The sequence below is a fragment of the Saccopteryx bilineata genome, chromosome 1, assembly GCF_036850765.1.
Source record: "Saccopteryx bilineata isolate mSacBil1 chromosome 1, mSacBil1_pri_phased_curated, whole genome shotgun sequence".
NCBI lineage: Eukaryota > Metazoa > Chordata > Mammalia > Chiroptera > Emballonuridae > Saccopteryx > Saccopteryx bilineata.
The window spans coordinates 198,901,683-198,928,679 of record NC_089490.1 but is presented as its reverse complement, the minus strand read 5'-3'; the positions used below and the strand labels follow the sequence as shown (position 1 = coordinate 198,928,679).

The following is a 26,997-nucleotide window of genomic DNA, read 5'->3' as shown; positions in this document are numbered from 1 at the left end:
TCTGCCAGCTCATGTTGACCTGCTAATCCCTGGACTGGGCAGCCAGTGAGATTGGGAGCTCCATAAAAAGAGTTCAGAACAACGGCCCTCAGAAACAGCAAGGAAGACAGAGAACTCAGAAAAGGTCTTGGGTACCACACCGGTGTTTCTGGTTTTCCCCAGATGCCATCAGAACTTCTCATCAAATCCCACCATTGTTGTCAACCAAATCTGTTAAAGAACAAAAATTCAACCAAGTAAATTTCAAGATCTAACTGGATTGAAAGATTTATGAATTGCATCCCACCATACAAACGGAAAGATTTTTTTGGCAGAAACTGGACGGGGACAAGGAACTTATTGACAAAAGAAAAAATGATTGTTTCTGGCAGGGTCATCTTTGGGAAAAGGGTAGCTGTTGGTCAAATAAGTTTGTAAAATATGATTTTCATGTTTGCTGCTTATAGTTTGCATTGGGGGCTGGGCAGCTCCAGGTATATGTGGTCTGTGAAATTGCAAATTACCTTCCTGCTTGGGAAGGGCCATTGTTTTGCTGGAGGAGAGGTTCTCATTCCAGAAAGTTTTGAAAAGAGAGAGAAGGAGAAGTGGCAGAAAGAAGACATGTTTGCAAAGTGAGAGAGCAGAGAGGATGCAGAGTGCTGAGGAAGAAGCCATGTTGGCAGAGAGAGAAGGTGTGCAGATGGGGAACCAGAGCTGAGGGGCTTTGCGAGCTCTGCTGAGACTGGTGAGGTCTTTGATTCTAGGAGGAACCAGAGAAGACTCCTGGTTGTGGAACTGGAGAGTGTGTTAGGGCTTTGTGAGCTCTGAGTGAAAGGGAAGTGTTTTCCCTGCCTGTTTGCTTGTCGGCTGGTATGAGACTTTAATAAAGGAATGGCCCACCATTCTTTGGCTCCACTGTTTCTTTACCATCTGTCTGAATCTAATGGGAACCTGCATGTGAATGACCACAACGGCTGCGACTACTGGCCATACAGTAGCTTGGGTCTTTAGAGAGCAAAATTTTTGTTTTTGGAAGATGGGGCAAGTGACTCCACCTTGTTTCTTTTTCTTAACAATTGGGAAAAGAGAAAATCTGGTTAAAAGCTGCTCTCTTACATTGATAACTGGTTCTCCCATCTCCACTGCCTTGATGACAGTGTTAATAAACTTTCCAAAACAAAAACAAAACCAACAAACACTAATAAGCAGAAAATCACAGGCCTAAAATAGCATCACTTGTGCTAAAATCCCATGATACCAAACCTAGATTTAATATCGGATCCGCTTGCCTTTCAAACTCTCCCAGAAACATCATCTTAATCAGCCTGTCTGGAATTTTCTGGTCAATACCACTGAGGTAACCTCCAAAGAAGGAGGTTCTTCCTATAAAAGCCTTTCATTTTGTACAAACGCATCACAGTGCACTTCTAGTCACTAGATGGGATATTGTCTGATTTATGAATTGCTTAATAAAGCTAACTAGATCCTCATATTCACTTGGTTGTACTTTTTTTTTTCACGCTAAGTAGCCCATAAAAATGTACTGTAACTTTGCAGAACCCTCCCACCTAACCTTTTTCTCAACTGAATCAGCCTTTAACCCACACGCACAGCCATGCATTATATATACGAAGGCGGTCCCATAAGATTATACTGGAACAGAAGAATTCCTATTATTCAGTAACCTCACACCCATCATGATGCCATAGCGCAACACATGACTCAGGCGTTTGTGGTAAACAAACCTACCGCACTGCCAGTCCTACAAAAGTATAACACATCCACTTATGTACGGTACATAATACTTGACGAGAAATGACCACACTACTGGTTTCTGTGTTTAAAGTCTCCTATTAGCAACAGGGTATACCATACTCAGGTGTGTTAAGTACACTCTAGGATGGTCACCCAGTGCTGAAATTGCCTGATGACCCCGTTGTTAAGCAGCTCTAGTTGAGAAGGTACAGGTAAAATAGAATATGTTCTCTGAGTCTCAGAGTGTGAATGTGTTGATACGCTTTTGTTTTTGGAAAAGCCAGTCAGGTACTACCTGGCAGGACTCCCAAAGGCTGATTACAAGGAAGAACAGCTGGCTGGTAGTTAAAGACACAAAGCTTCATCATCATTAAGGAGCCAGTAAAGATGGCAGCCCTACCGGGCTGTGGGTAAGAGTAAAATCTCTTTAACTAGAAATAGGTTTAGGAGGTTGCTATGATCAGGTAAATTGGGCACTAGTCATATGGAAGCCAAGAAAGGCCTTATGGTTTATAATTTGTAATATTTGCATCATTTATTAGCTTTATGAAATTAAATAAATTGCGCCTGGTACAACTTTTGAGTAAATAAAAAGACATTATTCTCGACTTCAATGGGATTAAAGTGAGACTCATGGGGTGGTTGAGGGGGTGGGAGCGTCCTGATCAAATTGTCAGTTTGACAGTTTTAAAGCTGAACCCACTTTCAGTAGCCTTGCACCGGAACATAGCGTGACTGACTCGTCAATACACGCACATGAAACCAATGTCATTGCTCGCTGCATCTGAGTGCTAATTAGAAAGCTCTTATTGGATTTTAAACATCAGAACACATTAGTACCTTTTAAACATATATCTGTTCCAAAGGAAAAAAAACACACAAGCAAACTTGAAACCGTGTTAGTTTGTAAACAATTGTTTGCTCTGCAAATTAAAGGTAACAGGTGATAATAATAATAATAATAATGTCGGAGAAATATTAACTTTTTGTTTCCCTCAAGCGCCCTTTAAAGAGATTTCATTGCGTGGGTGGGACTAGGGGCGGAAAGCACACTCAACCTCCCGGGCAAAGGTGTCCTGAACCGTTAACGTTCAGATCACACGGGTTTCGCTTTGGACGAGGGTCAAGATTACAGGTGACAGCGCTGCCCCGAAGCTCCGGGAGCAGGGGGACTTCCATCCACTCTCCGCAGGGGACAGTGCGGCCCGGCCGGGGCCCCACTCGACTCGCGAGCGGCCCACGGCGGGCGCCGGAGACCCTGGGCTCGCCCCGGACCCCTGTGCCCGGCGCCACGTGCGTACCCACCCCGCCCTCCGCCGCCGGCCGCCCGAGTCACAGAGGCCCCGAGCGCGCCCCGCCCGGCGCCCGCAGCCCGGAACCGCCCGGTCCGCCCTCCCTCCCCCTCAGCGGGCCGCCGGGGCGGGAGCGTCCGCGGGAGGCGGTGGCCGGGCGAGGGCCGGAGCCCGCGAGTAGCCAAGTCGCGCCCCGCCCTCAGGCCCCGCCCTCAGGCCCCGCCCTCAGGCCCCGCCCTCAGGCCCCGCCCTCAGGCCCCGCCCTCAGGCCCCGGCCCGCCCCGCCCTCAGGCCCCGCCCTCAGGCCCCGCCCTCAGGCCCCGGCCCGCCCCGCCCGCAGGCCCCGCCCCCCACGCCCGCAGAGCAGTTACCCGCCCCGGCCCGGCTGCTGCGCCCGTCGCTGCCCGCGCTGCTGCTCGCGCTGCGGCTTCGGCTTCGGCTCCGGCTCCGGCTCCGGCTCCGGCTCCCGCGCGGGCGGCTGGTGCGGGCGGGCGTCGCTGAGGCGGGCTGCGCCGACGGGCGGTTAGCGCCGCGTTCGACACGGGGAGGGGCGGTACGCCAGGCGCTGCACGGCCTCGGCCGACGCGGGCGGCGGTGGCGGCGGCGGCCGGGCTCTCGGGCTGTGGGCCCCAGGCCGGAGCCGGTCGGTGTCCCGGCGGAGAGACGGGCAGCCGGAGCCCCTGGCCCCGGAGCCCCTGGGCCCAGGCCCCCCGCGGCTGGGACGGCTGGGGAAAGGGGACCATGTCCGCCTGCGCCCGGGTACCCGCCGCTGCCCCTCGGGAGGAGCCGCCCGCGGCGGCCGCCCAGGAGGAGCCGGCGCCCGGGGCGAGCCGGCCGGCCGAGCCGCCGCCTGCGCCCGCGCCCGAGAGCCAGCCGGCAGCGAGGGAGGACCGGGCCGCGGGCGCGCGGGGCGAGCCGGTGCGGGGACACAGCGTGCCCCAGGCGGCCGTGCCCGTGAGGTCGCTGGCGCTGCACCTGGCGCAGCGGGCGCGCGGGCCGGGCGGCCCCTTCAGCGGGGACCCGCCGCCGCCTCTGCTGCCGCCCCCGCCGCCGGCCGAGGACCCCGGGCAGCAGGAGGCGGCGGGCGGCCCCGAGGACGAGCCGCTGCCGCCGCCGCCTAAAGAAAACCCCTGGACCAGAAAGCCGACCCAGCACCTGTCGCCGGCGGGGCCGGAGCCGCCGCCGCCGCCGCTCCCGCCCGAACCCCTGGAAGCAGGTGGGTGGTGCGGCCGTGGTGGGCACCGGGCAGGTGCGGGCGGGGGAGGGGCCGGCCCGCCGCCGCCGTCACTCAGGGCACTTTGTGCCAAAGTGTCATTCGCTCTGCCCATTTACATAAATGGACATCTGAACGCGAGCGGCCGGGAGAGGTGGGCCTGCGGCCGCCCCGCATGGGGTCGGGCCGGGCCGGCCTAGCCTGCTCTGCCCCCCACGTGTGCGGGGAGCGGCTGCAGGGCCCCCTGTAGAAAAGTTTTTGTGGACTTTTTTTTTTCTCCTAAGAGGTGAAGCAAGGGGAATGATTTATTTATTTGTGGAAGCGAGTTTGTGTTTTATTTCTATTATGCAATAATTGATAAGCTGGACATTTCAGTGATTTCAAAACACTGACTCGTCGGATTAAAAATGAGGCTCGACTGTAGTTGCTACTAAAATGCTTTCAGTTTTGATTGTGGTGGAAAATAATTGAAGGAGGGTAGTTGACGCGAGCGTGGGGTGCGCGGTTTGTAAATGGTGGGCTTGTAACATTCAGCTCCCCCTTTAGAGGAGATTAGATTGGGCCTCTGCCTTTGAGTGCTGACCGGGGTCCCGGGCACATAATTTGCGTTGTAGCAACTGCATTAAAAAAAAGGAAGAGAGAACGTAAGTTTAAATGGAAATACAGGATCTCCTAGTTTTGCTTCCTAAATTAAATTGTAGTAAATTAGTTGAACTTTTAATAGTGAAATTACAACGGTTTACTTACAGATCTTAACTATTAAAATTAAAGGTTAATGGGCATAGGGAAATTTGGAGCCTGTTTACAGGTCTGTGAGGGTCATTTGTGATAAAGGATACTGGGTAAATGTAACATGCATTATATTATTGCAGGCATGTACAATAGAATTTCTTCAGGGGAACTCCAGTAGTGAGATGACTGTAGATTCCTTAGATTTTGAACTGTAGTGCTTAGCATTGTTGATAAAATTTGACACTTGCAGGAAAACCTACTTAAAATTTTGTTCTAAATTTTATATCGCCATCATGCTGTTCTAGCTGCAAAGATCTATTTGTTACTATTACTAACTGAAGAGGACAAAAATCTTGAGGCAATATCTTCACAAAATTTAGCTAAGGGACAGAAAGCCTTACTGAGTCTTAATAGCTGTCTCACCTCCCTGCTTCTAGACTTAACACAATTATACATTCATTATATTCACAATATACATTATATGTAGGACTACCAAAACAAAACAAAACAAAACAAAAAAACCCCAGTCTTTGTTGACTGTAAAACCAATTAGACAGGTTTTTAAATCAGTAAGGTAAGACTTGGGAGTTTTAATTGAAAATGGCCTTGTGAAAAATATTTAACAGTTTAATGTAATTAACTTACAGGTGCTTTCATTTGGGTATCTTAATTTTTGTTAGAGATTAAAAATAAGCTGTTGCTTGTTTCCATGTGGTTCATGGAATTCCAGTTTGCTGATGTCTCTTAGTAGGCAATATTCTGTTCTTGGAATCCATTCTTTTGGCACCAAAATACCGTTCTTCACACTTGGAGTAACATAGTAACTTAAAACCTCTCCAATCCTGACTCAATTCTGTCTCATCGCAACTTTTTTTTTTTTAATGTAGAGAAAGGGACAGATAGGGACAGGCAGACAGGAAGGAAGAGAAATGAGAAGCATCAATTCTTTGTTACAGCACCCTAGTTGTTCATTGATTGCTTTCTCATGTGTGCCTTGACCCGGGCAGCTCTAGCTGAGCCACTGACCCCTTGCTCAAGCCAGTGACCTTGGGGTTTCGAACCTGGGTCCTCTGTATCCCAGGCTGACGGTCAGGGTCAGCACAACTTTTATTTGCAGTTGAATACTTAGGTAGTTTAGATAAGAGATTGGTGTAGAAATGCACTGTTCTGAAATTAGGGTTCTGGTCCAAATATTGTTACTAACTAGCTAGACTTCTGGGAAGATTTGAGGATCTTGTAAATGAGTGAAGTGGATATATTCATCTCTTCCAGCTCCTAACACCCAGTGCCCTCTATAACTGGATGTATTCATTTCCTGTTTTCCTAAGCAAATTTGCAACTTCAAGAATAATGGAATAGGAGCAGAGACCTTTGGTGTCCAGAGTAGGTGAAAACTAGGGACTGTTAAATTAGTACAGTAATCTATTTGTAGACCTGTATAATTTATCCTACAGACCAGGATCTTGAGCGGGAAAGAGAAGGATATTAATTATGCTAGGATAACATTTAAACTATATTTGTCCTGGACAACCTGGATTTACTGTCACTCTTAATGAGGTACAAGGATTCCATCCACAACATTTTGCGCAGAAGTTTATTACTAGAGATAGAAACATTATAGGAAATGCAGGAGAGTATTTTGGGATTGTCAATCATGAATTTTCTCTGTTAGGAACTGCTGCAGTGAGGCATTATTGCTTCTTCAGTCCTGTTGAGATACTTTCTTCTACTCTTGGGATGGTTCTGGCCTGTGTATTGCTCTTTCTGGTAATCCAGTTAAGTGCCTTTTTTCAAACAAAGCCTGGCTCACCCAAGAGACCTAAAATAGTGTCACTGCAATTTTGAATTCAATCAGGAAACCAAAAAATTGTTTCTCAGTCTGTCTTAGCCTTGTTTGAAGTAGTTTTATTTATTTTGAGGACCTTCATTAAAATCACAGTATAAGGTTTATTAATCACTTACCTGTAGTCATGGTTACATTTTAAGTGTTGAAAATTTGCTTTCTAATATAATTTTGGTTTACTCACAAAAACATATATAAAAATGTTTTTTTTCATCTTTTTCATCCTTAGTTTTCTCTGACCCCATTAACCTTTTCTCCCTTAGTCTGTTACCCAGCTGTTATTACCCTAGTAACATTTTAAGTTATATAAATGATACAGAATTACATTCTGTTATAAAAACAGAACTCTTAATGTCCCCTTCAAAAAGAGATACTCATGTTACCAGTTTACCAAATGGTCTTTGAGCCCTGTGCCGTTATTTCCAAATAGTGTTTTGTATATGCATTTAGAACATATCCTCCTCCTTCTCTCATGTAGAGTGTTGGTTGATCCTTTTCTTATTACCTTTAGTGAGGTTTTAAAAAAAAATTTTATTGAGGTATAATCAACATACAACATTAGTTTCAAATATCCAACATAATGATTCACTATTCATATATATTGCAAAATGATTACCACAGTAAGTTGTCCCCACACATAATTACACTTTTAATCTAAACCCCTTTTAAAAATTAATAAAAAGTGGTCTATAAATATAACTGACATAATTAATTTAACCATATATCTATTAATCAATAGCAAGGTGGTTTCAAACATTTTTATACATACCTCTTGTATGTCTGACTTCCTCTTGGATAGATAAGGGGAATTGTTAGGTGACAGGGTAATAGTTAATACATTGTTCTCTAAAGTAACTAACCAAATGGATACATGAACACTCCCACTTTTAGAGTATGAGAATTAAGGTGGTGTTTTTTAAACTTTTAAAGCACACACTGTATCAGAATGGCATTTTGCTAGGTTTCTGTCTTAAATATAATAAAGACAGGTGAAATATTGATAATTGTTCATGCATTTTCTCAAATACAACTTTGCTAAAGATTATGGTCATGAAAAAGTTTTTAAATTTTTTTTGATGATTTGTTAAATTTAGAGAGGGGGGTGGGGAGGAGCGGAAAGCATTAACTCATGGTAGTAGTTGCTTCTCCTGTGTGCTTTGACAGGGCAACCCCAGGGTTTCCAACAGGCCACCTCAGCTTTTCAGGTGGACGCTTTATCCACTGCACCACCACAGGTCAGGCGTGGTCATGAAAATTAAAGTGAGTAAAATTGACGGTTATGTTGCAGTTTTGTTTTGTTTTAAGAATTCTTTTTTTAATGAAAAAAAAATTTTTTTTAGAGAGAGATGAGAAACATCAACTTATAGTAGCATCATTTCAGTTGTTCATTGATTGTGTCTCATACATGCCTCAAGGTGAGAAGCTTCAAGCCAAGCCAGTGACCCCTTGCTCAAGCCAGTGACCTTGGGTTCAAACCAGTGCCCTTGGGATCACATCGATTGCCCTGTGCTCAAGCTTGCACACTCCTGCTCAAAGCGATGAGCCTGCGTGCAAGCTGGTGACCTCAGGGTTTCGAACCTGAGACCCAGCATCTTGGGTTGACGCGCTGTTTATTGTGCCACTACTGGTCAGGCTGTGTTGCCGTGTTTGTTTTCAGTGTCCAAGTTCTTAAAATGAATTGTTTTTCTTATCAATTTAGGATTTTTTAATAGATCCTCAGGGTTAATAAATATTTTAAAATCATGTATTGGAATATTATTCAAAAAAGGTATATTGGTGAGGTATATCAGTAATGATGTTTAAAAAATGGAGATGTGAAGATCATATATACTTGGAGCTACTTGGAGCCTGAATTTGTCTCTTAGGTTTCATTTGTTTGCAAAGTTATATTTTTTTAGTTAAAATTATTTTATCGGTTTGTTTACTTTTCTAGTTTTAGGTTTTCTCTAATGGTATACAGGGCAATTCTTCCATTTTAGTTAAAACGTGGGAAAATTTAAAAAAAATGCTCTTAGGCTTGTTCTACCTGTTCTCTGCATATAAAATTATATTTAGTCAAAAAAATTTTTTAAAGTTCATTGTCATTCTTCTAACCAAAAAAGACTGGGTTGATGAGGAGGGCTCAGTAAGTGCCACAAAGGACTTTCTGTTGCTATGATTTTGGGTATTCATGTTTTGCAGAATTACTGTGGTCACTGTAGATGCAAATCTTAAGTTTATTCTACTTTTTAATGTTTACTTTGGGTCATGTTTAGCTAGATGGCATTGCAATCCACCTGTCTTGTTAGGCAATGAACCAAACCAAAAGACACTGTAAAGCTTCATTTATAGAGAGTATAATATAAATATATACATATATAATTGTCAACCACAGTGTTTTTATTCAAGATAGGGTCAAGTGATGAATCCATGATACTCTCGTATATACTTTTACAGAGACTTATTATTTTTGGCAGAAATGATGGAGGGACAGATAGGGACAGAAAGGAAGGGAGAGAGATGAGAAGCATCAATTCTTCATTGTGGCACCTTAGTTCATCAGTTGCTTTCTCATGACTGGGGGTGGGAGGAGGAGGGCTACAGCAGAGCAAGTGACCACTTGCTCATGCCAGTGACCTTGGGCTTAAAGCCAACGACCTTTGGGCTCAAGCTAGCTACCATGGGGTCATGTCTAGGATCCCACGTTCAAGCCAGCAACCCCACACTCAAGCTGGTAAGCCCACTCTCCAGCCTCAATCTGGCGACCTCGGGGTTTTGAACCTGTGTCCCTTGAGTCCCAGTCCGATGCTCTATCCACTGCGCCACTACCTTTTTAGGCTACAGAGACCTATTTTCTATGGCTTGAATCTAGATACAGCTTATTATAGTTGCCAGACTTGAATGTTTTCACGGATAGTTTGAAATCTTCTGATTTTCTGGATGCTCCTTAATGTGAACGTATATGAATTTTATAGAAAAAAAATGTATTCAATTGGGAATTGTGTTTCTAATTTTACTGTATTGAAAGATGTTAGACGGTATTTCTAATTTTTCATGTTTTCTGTTACTGAAAAGGTTAGTCTATCAGTGTAATATATTTAATATTTCAGACTTCTTGCTTTGAACATGAAGACCAATTTGAATCTACTTTTGAAATGTATTTGCACCTGACCTGTGGGGGCGCAGTGGATGAAGTGTTGACCTGGAACGCTGAGGTCACCCTTTGGAAACCCCGGGCTTGTCTGGTCGAGGCACATGCCAGAAGCAACTGCTACAAGTTGATGCTTCTGGCTTCTCACACTTCTACCACCACTTTCTCTCTCTCTCTAAAAAATCAATAAATAAAATAAAAAAAAAGAAATGTAGTTACCCTGGCTGGATAGCTTGGTTAGTTAGACTCTATCAGAGGTCTCAAACTCATGGCCGTGCGGCCCGCCCACCAATTTTGTGCGGCCCACAGACTAATCAAACTTGGTGGATTAATCTGCGGGCCGCATAAAATTGGTGGGCAGGCCGCATGAGGCCCGTGGGTGGCGACTTTGAGACCCCTGCAACTGTTAGAGTATGGTCCTCCTGACAGGACAGGTTGCTGGTTCAATCCCTGGTTAGGGCACATCCAGGAACAGATCAATATTCCTGTCTCTCTCTCGCTTTCCAGTCTTCTCTCTTTGCTGAAATCAATAAATTAAAAAAAAAAAAAAAGCAGGTGATTTCTTGTTAGGAATCTGAGTCTCAGAACTTTGGATTTTGTTGGGAATGATGACTACGCTGACTTACTGAAATTGGTATAATAGTTACTTTCTGAAATATGTTGAATGAAGTGGTTGTTGAAATAATTTTATGTATTTTTTTAGAGCTAAGTTCCCCAAAACTTACAAACGCAGGAAAACTGAAGACAAAGAAATCCAACAAGGTAAGTCTTTTCACGAGGTAGTTCTTAACTACTGTGTATTAATTTTAAAAATCATTATGTTCTTCTTATGTATAGTATTTTTCTTCCAGTTGTATTATTGATGGTAATTTAAAGTTAATATACTAGAGAAGTGCAGCCTTTACACAAATCCCCATTTGCTGCTTTTATCCTGTGTATATTCATTTAGACAGTGTCATTAAATAGTGGTAGAAGTGAGATCGTAAAACCAAGGCATTCTTGTTTCATTGTTCTGTTGTTTAGTTTAATTTGGCAAAGGCCTGCACATAATTGAATGTAGGTGATTTTTTTAAATTGCTTTCACTTTTAGAAAATATTTTTTTTATTTAAAATTTTAATTTGCAGACATAACACTTATTTATTACTTCTTAGGCTAGTGATTTCAGCGATATGGCGAATTGGCCAACACCAAGTGAATTAGTGAACACTGGAGTGAGTATTGTTTTAAGGCTTTTAAAAAATATATATATAGTATATGTGTATATATATATATATATATACACACACACACACATATAGGGAAAGGATTCTCATTTTAACATGTAGAGTTTATTTTACTTTAGATTTAGAGTCATATTAATAAAGAGGGCTAAAAACTCAGAAGCTACCCTTTCCATAGTTCTAGCATTTTACTGTAATGTGTCTAGTTAAAGCCCATTTTATGTTTTAGAATTTGTGCTGTGTGCTTTTTCTGATTTATAATATTTTCAATGTGTTGAAGTACTAAGTGTATATATACAGACATATACACACATATATTAAGTGTTCAGTGACTGGAATTTTAATATTTTAACTATGAAAGAAGCTCTAAAAGACGGTTCTGATAGGGCCCTGGCCGGTTGGCTCAGTGGTAGAGCGTCGGCCTGGCATGCAAGAGTCCTGGGTTTGATTCCTGGCCAGGGCACACAGGAGGGGCGCCCATCTGCTTCTCCACCCCTCCCCCTCTCCTTCCTCTCTGTCTCTCTCTTCCCCTCCTGCAGCCAAGGCTCCATTGGAGCAAAGTTGGCCCAGGCACTGAGGATGGCTCCATGGCCTCTGCCTCAGGCACTAGAATGGCTCTGGTTGCAACAGAGCAACGCCCCAGATGGACAGAGCATCACCCCCTGGTGGGCATGCTGGGTGGATCCTGGTCGGGTGCATATGGGAGTCTGTCTGACTGCCTCCCCGTTTCCAACTTCAGAAAAATACAAAAAACCCAAAAAAAACCCCAGTTCTGATATATAAAATATTTTATCAAAGGGCTTCTTAGATATGTGGTTATATGTTTTCATTTGACATTATGCTCTTTTTAATTTGTGTGGTATTATTGATGTGTAGTTGTAGGTAAAATAAATATATATATGTTTAAACAGCTTAATTGGTATGTAAATTACATTATAAACTACAAATATATAAAGTGTACAATTTGAGAAGTTTTTATCTATGTAAACCCTTGAGGCCATCATCACAGTCAAGATAATGACCTTAACCCAGGTGTGGCAAACAGTTTTTGCCACCTGGCCAGATTAGAAAAAAAACCTTTTTTCATAGGCCAGATGAAATATTAAAATTAAAAAATGTTAAATACAAAAATGATTCATTTAAGTAAACAAAATTTTATTATGTAATTTGTTTATGAATGAATGTGAGTGAAAAAATTTTAATATACAATATTATTAATAAAAATATAATTACATACCCTATAAATATCTAAACTATATCACAATCAATCGAAACAATATTTAATTAATAGAATGAGCTTGAAGGTTTAATTAATAGAATGAGCTTGAAGGGGTTATATCGCAAATAAAACAATTATTTCATTTTACAAACAGCCTGGACACCTTTTCAGTTATCAACTGCAGCTATTGTCTATGCTACAGTCCCACTTGATTCTGCACACCTGACCACAAGAATAACAAACTGTTTGACTTTGGGTGCGCACTGGCAAACTCCACCTAAAAGAATGTGGGTTTCATATTGCCACTAAACGTCAAACAGTTTATATCGAGTACAGATGAGTACAAAAGTTGTAAATCATTATAATGGAATTTTTTTAAAAACTAAAGAAGTAATCGTGAATTCATTCAACCTATTATTGGAAGTTAACCCTAGATTAGTCACACGTGGAATTCTTTTCTGAGTATCACTGTCTTCTTAAATATCTCAATTTCCAATAATCGAAGATGCTTTTGCTTCTGAGTAGCTGAGATTTTAAAGTAGCGGAGAATATTAAAAATTTAATTGCGGGCCACATAAACTCATTAGCAGGCTGGTTCTGGCCTGCGGGCTGTATATTGGCCATGCCTGCCTTAACCATTACCCCAAAGTTTCCTAACTCAGACCTTTGTAATTCTCTGTCACATTGCCCCATCATCCCAGGCAAACATGGATGTACTTTCTGTCACTTATAGTTAACTTGTATTTTCTTTCTTTCTTTTTTTGAACTTATTGGGGTGACATTGGTTAATAAAATTATAGATTGCAGGTGCAGTTCAATTTGCATTTTATATAATTTTATGTAATTTGAGTCGTACAGTATGCTCTTTTTTTTGGCTTTCATTCAGCTTGAGTTATTTTGTGATTTGTGTTGTGTGTGTCTTAGTTCATTTATTATTGCTGAGTAGTGGTATTGTGTAGCTGCAATGCTCTTTGTCCATTCACCTGTTGATGGACATTGTGTTCATTCTACTAACTTTTTGGTTGTTATAAATAAAACTGTTACATGAACATTTGTGTACCAAATTTTACATGGATATGTGCATTCCTGTTTTCTTACATAAATAAACCTAGGAGCAGAGTGGCTAGATTGTACTGTAGCTATTCGCTTAGCTTTTCAAGAAACTACCAAAATGCTTGTTTCCACTATCAGTGTATGACAATTTTAGTTATCTTACATAATCACTGATACTCTTTGGTCAGTCTACCCCTCCCCCCCCCTTGGCCAGGCTTTAATTTTAGTCATTCTATTAGGTGTGTGGTGGTTTCACATTGTAGTTACAATTTACATTTCTCTGCCTAAAGATGTCAAGCACCTTTTCATAGACATTCACCATTGGTATATCTTTATATATATATTTTTAGAAAATTAAATTTAATGGGGTGACATGGATCAATAAAAATACATAGGTTTCAGGTAAACTATAGCATTTGAACTGTTGATTGTGTTGTGTACCCAGCACCCAAAGTATATCTTATTAATGATGTATCTGTTTAATTCTAGCTCATTTTTCAAAAATTGAGTTATTTTCTCTTGCTCTGCTTTTTGAGAGTTCATTGTCCAGGGAGGGCAGAAGCGAGGTCTTCAGTTGTGATTACAGGAAACACAGAGCTTATACTTACACTATTTTTTAATTGTATTATTTTCAATACAAACAACTGTAAACCCACTTTTGCCCAGCCCTGTATATTTCAGGTACAAGTTCTTTATCAAATATTTAGGGAATATTTTCTCCCAGTCTGTGGCTTGACTTTTAATGGTTTCATTTGAAAAGTACTTTTATATTTTTTAGAAGTTGGCATTTGTCTTGCAATATTTAGATAAGATACATTGTCACAGATTTCTGATGTTAGTGAAAATGTTCATGAAAATTTATTTCATTCAGAAATACTTTTTACAGTGTCAGAGTGTCATCAACCAAGGAAGTAAGAAGCTACAAAATAAAAAAGAAAGAGAAGACAAATTTGAAAAGAAAAATAACAGTGAGAACAAAGAAAGCCGGGAGACAAAAGTAGATGGTCCTGGTGACAGTGTCAGTGAGGACGAGGCGCAGTCCAGTAATCAGCGAAAGAAAGGTGAGTTCGCCCGTACTTTCCTTTCCCGACACTCCTCCCGTTGTGCTGAGTGTGCTTGTACTTAAGGCACAGACGCAGTGGTTTGATGTATGTATATATTCCGAATGGTTACCGCAGTGTTTTGTTGACATCCATCACCTCAGTCACATTTCTTATGACGAGAACATTTAAGATCCATTCTCAGAGACTTTAAATATATAATACAGTATTGTTAACCTGCCGACGCCATGCTGTACATGGCCGCCCCCACCCTGCCCCAAAACTTACTTATCTTATAGTTGTAAGTTTGAACCTCTTGATTCTCTTCGCTCATTTCTCCCGCTCCCCTGCCTCTGTTCTGTTTCTTTGAGTTTGGCATTTCTAGATTTCACATGTGAGATCATACAATATATTTATCTTTCTCTATCCGACTTCTTTTGTAGCATAATGCCCTCAAGGTCTCTTTCTATGGTTGCAAATGACAGAATTTTCTTTCTTCTCATGACTGAGAAGATATATTCCATTCTCTAGATACAGTACATTTTTGTTATCCATTTCTCTGTTAGTGAACTGTTTCCATGTCTTGGCTATTGCAAATTAAATGGTTCTGGTTAAAATGTCAGTGAGGGTAAGGCTCAGTCAAGTAATCAGTGTTTTATTTTTTGAAAGAAAGTTGTAATGAAGAATTGTATCTAATCAGTTGATTCCTGGTAGTCACCAGTGGATATTTTTGGACTTCTTCAGGATACCATATGCATTGGTAACTGACTTGTTTTTGTGGCGTTCATTTCTGAAATATTAGGCTTTCCCATTTTTTGATTTGTTTTTTTACATAAGAATGAAATGAAGTTCCCCTTACAGAGATGAGTATAGATACACGATTGGAAAGTTGTGTGATAACTGTTGATTTTTAAATCTGCACTGGAACTAACTGTTCCTTGTCTTTCAAAGAGCTCTTATTTTTATTTTTTGGTGACATGGAACAGTAAGAGGACATAAGTTTCAGGTAAATAGTTCTATAGTATTTGAACTTTTGATTATGTTGTATACGCATCACCCAAAGTCAAATCATTTTCCGTCACCTTATATATGTCTCTCTTTACACCCTCCCTCATGCCCCTACCCCCCCTTCCCCTGGTACCACTTCACTTTTGTCTATGTCCATGAGTCTCAGTTTTATCCCACCTCTGTGTGAAATCATAAAGTTCTTAGCTTTTTCTGATTTACTTATTTCACTCAGTACAGTGTTCCCAAGGTCCATCCATGTTCTAAATATTACTATGTCATCGTTTCTTATGGCTGAGTAGTATTCCATTATATATATGTACCACATCTTCTTTATCCAATTCTATCGAAGGACACTTTGATTGTTTCCATGTCTTGGTCACTGTGAATAATGCTGTGATGAACATGGGGGTGCATGTGTCTTTACATACCAATGTTTTCAAGTTTTGGGGGTAGATACACAGTAGGGGGATTGCTGGGTCATATGGTAGTTCTATTCTTTTTTTTTTTTTTTTTTTTTTTTTTTTTATAGAGACAGAGAGAGTCAGAGAGGGATAGACAGACAGGAACGGAGAGATGAGAAGCATCAATCATTAGTTTTTTGCGCATTGCAACACCTTAATTGTTCATTGATTGCCTTCTCATACATGCCATGACTGTGGGCCTTCAGCAGACTGAGTAACCCCTTGCTTGAGCCAGCGACCTTGGGCTCAAGCTGGTGAGCTTTTGCGCAAACCAGATGAGCCCTCGCTCAAGCTGGCGACCTTGGGGTCTCGAACCTGGGTCTTCTGCATCCCAGTCTTACGCTCTATCCACTGCGCCACCGCCCAGAGAGGCGGTAGTTCTATTCTTAATGTTTTGAGGAACCACCATAGTTGCTTCCATAATGGTTGTACTAATTTGCATTCTTATCACCAGTGAATGAGGGTTCCTCTATCTCCATAGCCTCTCCAACACTTGTTACTTATCTTTTAATAATTGTCAGTCTAACAGGTATGAGGTGGTATCTCATTGTAATTTTGATTTGAATTTCTTGAATAGCTAATAAATATGAGCATCTTTTCATATATCTGTTGGTCATTTGTATGTCCTCTTGGGAGAAATGTCTGTTCATGTCCTCTCCCCATTTTTTAAATTGGATCACTTGCTTGTTTGTTGCTGAGTTTTATGGAAACCTTGGAGTTAAATGATAGAGAATTAAAAATTGAAGTTTTGAAAATATTTAAGATGCAAGAAGACACCAATAGGCAACTTAATGAGCTCAGAAAACAAAACGAACACTCAACAAAGAGTTTGAAACTTTAAAAACAGAGATGAAGGCCTGACCTGTGGTGGTGCAGTGGATAAAGCGTCAACCTGGAAATGCTGAGGTCTCTGGTTCGAAACCCTGGGCTTGCCTAGTCAGGGCACATATGGGAGTTGATGCTTCCAGCTCCTCCCCCCTGTCTCTCTCTCTCTCCTCTCTAAAAAAAAAAAAAAAAAAAAAAAAGGATGAAGAACTCAATACATGAATTGAAAAATTAACTAGCAAGTTTAGCAAATAGAACAAGCCAGATGGAGGAAAGAATCAGTGACATCGAAGACAGGCCACTAGAGATGCTAAAGAGAGAAGAAGAGAGAGACTCATGAATTAAAAAAACTGAGAAAGCCTGACCAGGTGGTGATGCAGTGGATACAACATCAGCCTGGGATGCTAAGGACGCAGATTCGAAACCCCAAGGTCACCAGCTTGAGCGTGGACTTGCTGGCTTGAGCATGGGATCATAAACGTGACCCCATTGTCACTGGCTTGAGCAAGGGGTCACTCACTCTGTTGGAGCTCCCCAGTCATAGGCACATATGAGAAAGCAAGTGAACAACTAAGATGCTGCAGTGAAGAATTAATGCTTTTCATCTCTCTCCCTTCCAGCCTGTTTGTCCCTGTCTGTCTCTCTCTGGCTTAGAAAAAAACAACTGACAGCTCTACAAGAATTGTCTGACTCCATCAGAAAGAGCAACATAAGTATATCAGAAGAAAAGGAGAATGGAATGGAGAGCCTATTCAAACAAATAATTGATGAGAATTTCCCAAGCCTATGGAAAGAGTTAGAACCTTGGATCCAAGGAGCAGACAGAATGCCAAATTACCTTAACCCAAACAGACCTACTCCGAGACACTTAATAATAAAATTGTCCAAAATCAATGACAAAGAATCTTAGGGAAAAGAAGACCATAACATATAAAGGAAAGATTATTAGGTTGGTTATCACTAACTTCTCAGCAGAAACTCTACAAGCCAGAAGAGAGTGGACCCAAACATTCAAAGTACTTAAAGAAAGGAATTCCCAGCGAAGAATACAATATTCATTAAAGTTATCCTTAAAGTATGAAGGAGAAATAAAAACTTTTGCAGACGTACAGAAGCTGAGGAAATTTATCACCAGAAAACCCCCTCTGCAGGAAATACTCAAGGAAGTTATTTGACCAAAGAATAAAACAAATGAAAGCTCCAACAAGGTCACAATAAAAACAAGGATAATCTGTGACAACCATAACATAAAAGGGGAAAGAATAAAGATCTGAAGTAGCAAAGGAGGATGGAGTGCAGGAGGTCTCATAAGACAAAGGACTCTTGTACATATGAACATTTTACTCTTAATAACCTAATGGTAACCACCCACGAAAAAAACCCCTATTGAAATACACAACTTAAAAAAAGAAGAAACGAGAAAGAAGTATGGAATACCACCAAACAAACACAGCTGACAGAAATACAAAGGAGAAGATCCAAACAAGACACAGCTACCAGAGAACAAAAAATAAAATGGCTTTAGGAAATCCTCAAGTGTTAATAATTACCCTAAATGTAAGGAGACTGAACTCGCCATTAAAGAGTCATAGAGTAGCAGAATGAATCAAAAAGCAAAACTCAACCATATGCTGCCTTCAAGAGACACATCTAAGCTGCAAAAACAAAAGTAGACTCAAAGTGAAAGGTTGGAAAATGATTCTACAAGCAAATATCCAGAGAAAAGCAGGTGTAGCCATACTCATATGTGACAATGCTGACTTCAAGACAACAAAGGTAACCAGAGACAAGGATGGACATTTCATAATGATAAAGGGGACATTGTATCAGGAAGACAAAAGTTCTTAATATACAGTGTGTTCGTAAAGCCATGGTGCACTTTTGACCGGTCACAGGAAAGCAACAAAAGACAATAGAAATGTGAAATCTGCACCAAATAAAAGGAAAACTCTCCCAGTTTCATATCTATTCAGTGCAGTTCGATGTGGGCTCATGCACAGATTTTTTAGGACTCCTTAGGTAGCTATCCCGTATAGCCTCTACAGACTTATCACTGACTGATGGCCTAGCAGAACAGGGTTTCCCCACCAAACTGCTGGTTTCCTTCAACTGCTTATCCCAACGAGTAATGTTATTCCTATGTGGTGGCGCTTCGTTATAAATGCGCCGATATTCACGTTGCACTTTGGTCATGAATTCAAATTTAGCGAGCCACAGAACACACTGAATTTTCCTCTGTACCGTCCACATCTCGACTGGCATGGCCGTGGGCTGCTCCGCTGTATACACGGTGTTACATCGTCATCTGTGCATGCGCACATGCTGCCACATCATCCTGAAGAAACTGGGAGGGTTTTCCTTTTATTTGGTGCAGATTTCACATTTCTGTCATCTTTTGTTTCTTTCCTGTGACTGGTCAAAAGTGCACCATGATTTTACAGACACACTGTATATGCAGTAAACCAGGAAGCACCAAAGTATATAAGACATCAACTAACTGATCTAAAAATAGAAGCAGACAAAAACACAAATCATACTTGGAGGTTTCAACACACCATTGACAACTTTAGATAGATGATCTAAACGTAAAATCAATAAAGAAATATTGGCCTTAAACAACAGACTGGACCGAATGGACATAATAGACATTTAAAGGACATTTCATCCCAAAACATCAGATCATACATTCTTCTCCAGTGTGCATGGAACATTCTCAAGGATAGATCATATATTGGGCCACAAAACTAACATCAACAAATTCAGGAAGATTAAAATTATACCAAGAATATTTTCTGATCATGAAGCTTTGAAATTACAAATTCAAGTGTAAAAAGTAAGTAAAGAAACCCACAAAAATGTGGAAATTAAACAGCATGGTTCTAAAAAATAACTGGATCAAGGAAGAAATAAAAGATTAAAAGATATATACAGACAAATGAAAATGACAGCATGACATATAAAAATTTCTAGGATGCAGCGAAAGCAGTAATAAGAGGGAAGTTTATATCATTACAAGCTTATATTAAAAAAACAAGAGAGATCCCAAGTAAATAACCTAGCATTACATTTTAAGGAACTAGAGAAAGAAGAACAAAAGCAACCCAAAGTCAGCAAAAGAAAGGAAATAGTAAAAATTAGAGCATAACTAAATAAACTAGAGAATAACAACAACAACAAAAAAAGCTGAAGAAAATATTAATGCAACAAAGATCTGGTTCTTTGAATAGATCCATAAAATGGATAAACCACTAGCTAGACTCACTAAGGAAGAAGGAAGAAGGACTTGTATAAAAAAAACTGAAATGAAAGAGAAATTACCACAGACATCATAAATATACAAAGGATCATAGTAGAATATTATGAAAAATTATATACCATAAAATTTAACAACCTAGAGAAATGGATAAGTTTCTAGAACTGTACAATCTTCCTAGATTGAATCTCGAAGTGGAAAACCTAAATAGACCTATAAGAAGGGAGGAAATAGAAACAACTACCAAAAACCTCTCAAAAAACAAACTCTAGGACTAGATGTCTAGGACATTAAAAGATTTGGTACCAATTCTTCTCAAAATCTTCCAAAAAAACCCACAGAAGAGCCAATACTCCCTAACATATTTTATGAGGCCAACATAACCCTCATACTAAAACCTGGCGAGGACAACACACAAAAAAACTACAGACCAATGTCTAATGAATACAGATGCAAAAATTCTGGGCAAAATACTAGCAAATCAAATACAACAGCGCATTAAAAAAAAATCACTATCAAGTGGGATTCATTCCAGAAGCATAAGGATGGTTCAACATATGGAAATTGATCAATGTAATACACCACATCAAGAAAAAAAACAAGAATCATGATTCTATCACTAGATGCAGAAAAGGCATTCAATAAGAAGCAGCATCCCTTGATGATTAAAACACTCAACAAATTCAGAATTGAAAAATACCTCAACATAATAAAGACCAAATATGACAAACTATCAGCTAATATAATATTAAATGGTGAGAAAATGAAGGCTTTTTCTTTAAAATCAGGAGCAAGACAAGGCTGCCCATTCTCTCCACTCTTATCAACACAGTTCTGGAAGTTTTAGCCAGAGTGATCAGGCAAGAGAAAGAAATAAAAAGCATTCGTATCGGGAAAGAAGAAGTAAAGGTATCACTTTTTGTAGATGATATTATCCTGTATATAGAAAATCCCAAAGACTTCACCAAAAAAATATTTGAAAAAATAAACCAATACTGTCAAGTTTCAGCATATAAAAGCATTATATAAAAATCTATTGCTTTCCTATATGCCAACAATGAAACTGTGGAAATGAACTCAAAAAAATGATTCCTTTTACAATTATTAAAAAAAAAATACCTAGGAATAAACTTAACAAAGGATGTGAATGACCTATATCCTGAAAACTACAAAACATTATTGAAAGAAATGGAAAAAGGCACAATGAAATGGAAAAATATTCCATGTTGATGGATCGGAAGAATCAACATAGCAAAAATGGCCATATTACCCAAAGCAATATACAGATTTAATGCAATCCTGAAAAAAATTTCAATGTCTTTTTTTTTTTAATTTTTTACAGGGACAGAGAGAGGCAGATAGAGGGATAGATAGGGACAGAGAGGCAGGAACGGAGATGAGAAGCATCAATCATCAGTTTTTCGTTGCAACACCTTAGTTCATTGATTGCTTTCTTATATGTGCCATGACCATGGGCCTTCAGCAGACTGAGTAACCCCTTGCTCGAGCCAGTGACCTTGGGTCCAAGCTGGTGAGCTTTTTGCTCAAGCCAGATGAGCCTGCACTCAAGCTGGTGACCTCAGGGTCTTGAACCTGGGTTCTTCCGCATCCAGTCCGACGCTCTATCCACTGCGCCACCGCCTGGTCAGGCTCAATGTTATTTTTTAAAGAAACAGAACAAAAAAATCACCAGGTTTGCGTGGAACCATAAAAAAACCCCAAATAGCCAAAGCAATCCTGAGGAAAGAGAATGAAGCTGGAGGTATCACTCTACCTGACTTTAAATTACACTATAGAACCATGATAATCAAAACAGCATTGCCAGAATAAAACAGATATATGGACCAATGGAACAGAATCGAGAACCCAGAAATAAAACCACATATATATGAACAAATGATCTTTGACAAAGGAGCCAAAGACACACAATGGAGAAAAGAAAGCCTCTTCAAAAAATGGTGCTGGGATAATTGGAAAGCCACACACAAAAGAATGAAACTTGACTACAGTTTTTCCCCAGCACAAAAATTAATTCAAAATGAATCAAAACTTTAAATAAAAGACCTGAAGCAATAAATTACATAGAAGTAAACATAGGTGCTAAATATATGAACCTTTGGCCATAGGGAACAATTTATGAATTTGACTCCAAAGGGAAGAGAACTAAAGGAAAGAATAAATGAATGGGACTATATCAAACTAAACAGCTTCTGCACAGCAAAAGAAACTGGCAACAAAACAAAAAGATGGACAACCAAATGGGAAATATTTACAAACAATAACTCCAATAAGGGCTTAATATCCCAAATACATAGCTCACAAAGCTCAGCAATAAACAAGCAAACAATCCAATTAAAAAATGGGGAGAGAACATGAACAAACACTTCTCCCAAGAGGACATACAAATGGCCAACAGATATATGAAAAGATGCTCATATTCATTAGCTATTAGAGAAATGCAAATCAAAACTACAACAAGATACACCTCACACCTATTAGATTGACAATTATCAGTAAGACAGGTAGTAACAAGTGTTGGAGAGGCTGTGGAGATAGAGGAACCCTCATTCACTGCTGATAGGAATGCAAATTAATACAACCATTATGGAAGAAAATATGGTGGTTTCTCAAAAAATTAAGAATAGAACTACCATATGACCCAGCAACCCTTCTTCTGGGTATATACCCCAAAACTTGAAAACATTGGCAGGTAAAGGTACATGTACCCCCATGTTCATTGCATTGTTTTTCAACCAAAATGTCCCTGGATAGAGGACTGGATAAAGAAGATGTGGTACATATATATAATGGAACACTACTCAGCCATAAGAAATGATGACTCATTGCCATTTATGACAATATGGATGGACCTTGAAAACATTATACTGTGTGAAATAAGTAAATCAGAAAAAGTTAAGAACTGTATAATTTCACACAGAGGTGGGATATAAAACTGAGACTCATGGACAGAGGTAAAAGTGAAGTGATACCAGTGGTAGGGGGATGTAAGGGAGGGGGTGGCGGGAAGGGAGTAAAAAGGGACAGATACAGAGTGACAGAGGTGATTTGACTTTGGTGATGGGTAGACAACATAATCAACAGATTCTATAGAAATGTTTACCTGAAACTTATGTACTCTTCTTGATTAGAGTCACCCTATTAAATTTAATTTTCTAAATAAAAATTTAAAAAAATGGAAATGTGGATGGTAGCTATAAAAAGTTATATACAATACAGTTAAACACCTTTTGTACTTGAAACTTAATTTTGAGAAATGTCTTGCATTAGTAGTAACGCTGGATAAATCAATATTTTAGACAATGATTTAGAACCAAAAGTATTCTCAATCACCAGCCAAACTTTCTAATGTGAACATTATAATTTTTGATCAGGTATACCCATTCTCAATCCTAAGAATCAAGTATTACATAGGAGTAGTGTGTACAACATACTATTTTTGAATACCTTATTTATTAGAGTTAAACAGAGGGCTAATCATTTCACTTAAAAGCAAATGAATTCCAGTGATACCTTATCACTGGCTTTTCACTTGATTTTTAGAAATATTATTTTTACAAAATAGTTTATTTAGCAGCTGTGTGAGAAGAAAATTATTTTGTACTCTACAGGTAATTCTTTTGAGGGCAAATTAAATCGCATTTAATTAAAATTTAGAGTCCTTTCAAAACTACAAAGCTTTATTGAAAATTGTGTGTTGTCATTAAATGGTTTTATTTTGTTTTCTTCAAGCTAATAAGCACAAGTGGGTACCACTCCATTTAGATGATGTAAGACAAGAGAGCCAAGAAAGACCAGGATTCCGGAACAACTCAAGATGTCAACCTGAAGCAAATAAATCATCACATAACAGTAAGAGAAATGATACACGAAGTAAGTTATATTCTAAGAGTAAAAGGACAAAAACTTTTTGTCTTACTGCTTTGTTTGGGAGGGGGTGAGAAGCATCAACTTGTAGTTGCGTCACTTTAGTTGTTCATTTATTGCTTCTCATATGTTCCTTGGCTCCAGCCGAGCCAGTGACCATGGGGTCATGTCTGTGATCCACGCTGGAGCCAGTGACCCCTTGCTCAAGCTGGATGAACCTGTGCTCAGCTGGCGACCTTGTGGTTTCAAACCTGAGAGCTGTGTTTCAGGTTGAGCTGTGTTCACAGCAACACCACCAGCAAGGCAATACTGCTTATTATTTTAATAACCATGTACAGACATTGTTGTTCTTGAACCCTAAATGCCTTCAGAGTGTATACTGTACGAACAGCAATGCAGTGTGACCATCCATCCATAGGCAGATTTTCCCCACAATATCCTTCACATTTTTCCCCTCTTTTCCAAGATCTAATCTGTATCACATATTGCTTTTAGTTGTTTTTTCTCTGTAGTTTCTATTAGTCTGGAAAAGTATTTTTGCTTTTGTTTCTCATGACATTGATTTTTTTTAAGACTACAGGACAGATGTGCCTTTTCTAGTTCTATAAATTGACCTGTACAATATATATTATGTATCCACTCTTGTGGGTGCTCAATGGTATGTTTTTCAAACTCATTGGTAATGTTTCATGTGTCAGTAGTTTCTACATCTTGATTGCAGTCTAGTTTTCTGTTGCATGGATATACTCCTTTATCCATTCTCCTATTCATGGGAATTTGACTTGTTTCTATTTTTTATATATTATGAGTAATACTTGATAAACATTTGTGTACAGATCTTTGTGTGGGCATGTGTGTCAGCTTCTCAGGTAAACACCTGGCAGTGGCTGGCCAGGTGGTATGGTAAATGTATATTTAACTTTATGAGAAATTTACAGATTGTTTCCAAGTTGGTTATACCGGTTTACATCCTTACCAGCAGTGTTTATTTTCCCTTGCTATTTGTTAGGTCATATGTATTAGGGAATTTCACGTATTTTGGATTTGGCTGATTGCTTTGTCATGATACTCTTTAACATATTCCTTTATCTTTTCTACATATTACCGGTAATAAGAGCTAAGGTTTGATTAGATTCAAGCTTATTTTTTATTTTGTTTTTGTAGGAATACTTGATAGTGTGTGTCTCTTAATGTATCACAGCATTAGGAATATAAATCTAGGTGTCTCAAGATTGAATTGATTCAGATGTTGTTTGCCTTATCCATTCATCATAAAAGTGTCTCATCAATTTTTCATTTAATGGTATTTTCATTGAATATCATTCCCAAGATCTATTATTTCAGCAGAGTTTCCTCAGAAAGCAGGAGACAGGAAAATTTGTAGGAGCAATTAGGTGAGGTTTTTTTATGAAGCTTTATAGTTTTCTGCTGAAATCTTTTACATCTGACATATTTTTTAAAATTTATTTTTAGAGAGAGACAAGACAGGAAGGGAGAGAAAAAGAGGGAGAAGAATGAGAATCATAACTTGTAGTTGCTTCACTTTAGTTGTTCATTGATTGCTTCTTGTATTTGCCTTGACCCAGGGGCTCAAACCAAGCCAGCGACCCTGGGTCTCAAACCAGTGGCCTTGGGATCATGTGCATGATCCCAGCAATTGTGCATTCAAGTTGGTGAGCGTGTGCTCAAGTCCATGGTCCCACACTCAAGCCAGTGACCTTGGGGTTTTGAAGTAGGGACCTCTGTTTCATGTTGACACACTATCCTCTGTCCCACCACTGGTCAGGCTTAAGTCTGATAATTTTTATTTTTTAAGCAAAGGAGAGACAGGGACAGATAGACATGAAGGGAGAGAGATTAGAAGCATCAATTTGTAGTTGTGTCACTCTAGTTGTTCATTGATTGCTTCTCTACGTGCCTTGACTTGGGGGTTCCAGCTGAGCCAGTGACCCCTTGTTCAAGCCAGCAACCTTGGGCTCAAGCCAGCCATCATGGGTTCATGTCTATGATCCCATACTCAAGCCAGGGACCTTGTGCTCAAGACGGATGAGCCCACATTCAAGCTGTCAACCTTGAGGTTTCGAACCTGGGTCCTCAGCATCCCAGGCCGACACTCTGTGCATTGTGCCATCACCTGATAAGGCAAGTCTGATAATTTTTAGGGCAGGTTGTCCTGTGAATGGAGAAGAAAGATTAAGAAAATTTTACAGAGTATCACTTAAAACTTTCTAATTATATTACAAAAAACTTGAAACACACAAAAGTAGGAAGAATTGTACTGGGAATACCTGTCTAACCACCATCTACATGTAGGAAGTTACTCTATTTAAATTTTTCCATCTGCTTAATTGTTTTGAAGTAGGGAACTTGCTGCATATTTCATGGCACTTCAGCATGGATGTCTAAGAAAATGCAGCACCTAGTGCTCTCACGCCGTTCCCTTCCTCTCTTTGTCCCCCAGGTGCAGGGCCTTTGTCCTTCCTGCCCTAAGCCCTGCAGGCCTTCTGTGACTTGTTTCCTGAGCCTCTGCGCCCAGCTGGCCCACTTCCACCTCTGTAACTGTCTAAATAAACTTTCTCTCATAATCTGAAACAAAAGAAAAAAAAATGAAGCATCTATAGAAATCACTAGCCCTAATTTCATCTAAAATATAGTCAATAATAATTTTAAAATTCTGTCATTTTATGCGTGACATGTGGGGGTGTAGTAGATAAAGTGTCGACCTGCAATGCTGAGGTCGCCAGTTTGAAACCCTGGGGTCGCCTGGTTGAGGCACATACGAGAAGTGACTACCATGAGTTGATGTTGCCCACTCCTCCTCCCTTTCCTCTCTGTCTTCCCTCTTTCTAAAATAAATAATAAATTTCAAGAAATAAAGTCTTTAAAAATAAATAATTAAAACAAAAATTCAATCATTTTAATTTGCTCAGTTTTCCACAAAACATGATTTTAAATTTATGAAAGCAGTCTGCAGAAAAAATTGCCTTTTGTATCTTTGTTTCTCAAATATATCATTTTAATGTTTTATTCTAAAATAATACATAATTTATTTTTCTCTAACACTTGGGGTGGGGAACACACCATACAG

The 26,997-nt window shown here is 39.9% G+C and overlaps 1 protein-coding gene across 7 annotated transcripts in view; it reads left to right on the top strand.

Moving 5' to 3' along the window:
- The first annotated feature begins 3,629 nt into the window (after window positions 1-3,629).
- The window catches only part of LARP1B (La ribonucleoprotein 1B), a 113,703-nt gene continuing 90,335 nt past the window's right edge, over window positions 3,630-26,997 (top strand). For 6 of the 7 annotated variants that reach the window (XM_066233305.1, XM_066233289.1, XM_066233281.1 and 3 more), the window contains exons 1-5: window positions 3,630-4,242; window positions 10,648-10,706; window positions 11,097-11,156; window positions 14,324-14,498; window positions 23,775-23,915. In XM_066233305.1, the coding sequence (XP_066089402.1) occupies window positions 3,768-4,242; window positions 10,648-10,706; window positions 11,097-11,156; window positions 14,324-14,498; window positions 23,775-23,915 (910 nt within the window). In that variant the 5' untranslated portion in view covers window positions 3,630-3,767. The remainder of the gene's footprint in view (window positions 4,243-10,647; window positions 10,707-11,096; window positions 11,157-14,323; window positions 14,499-23,774; window positions 23,916-26,997) is intronic. The other variant, XM_066233297.1, reaches the window with a different exon arrangement.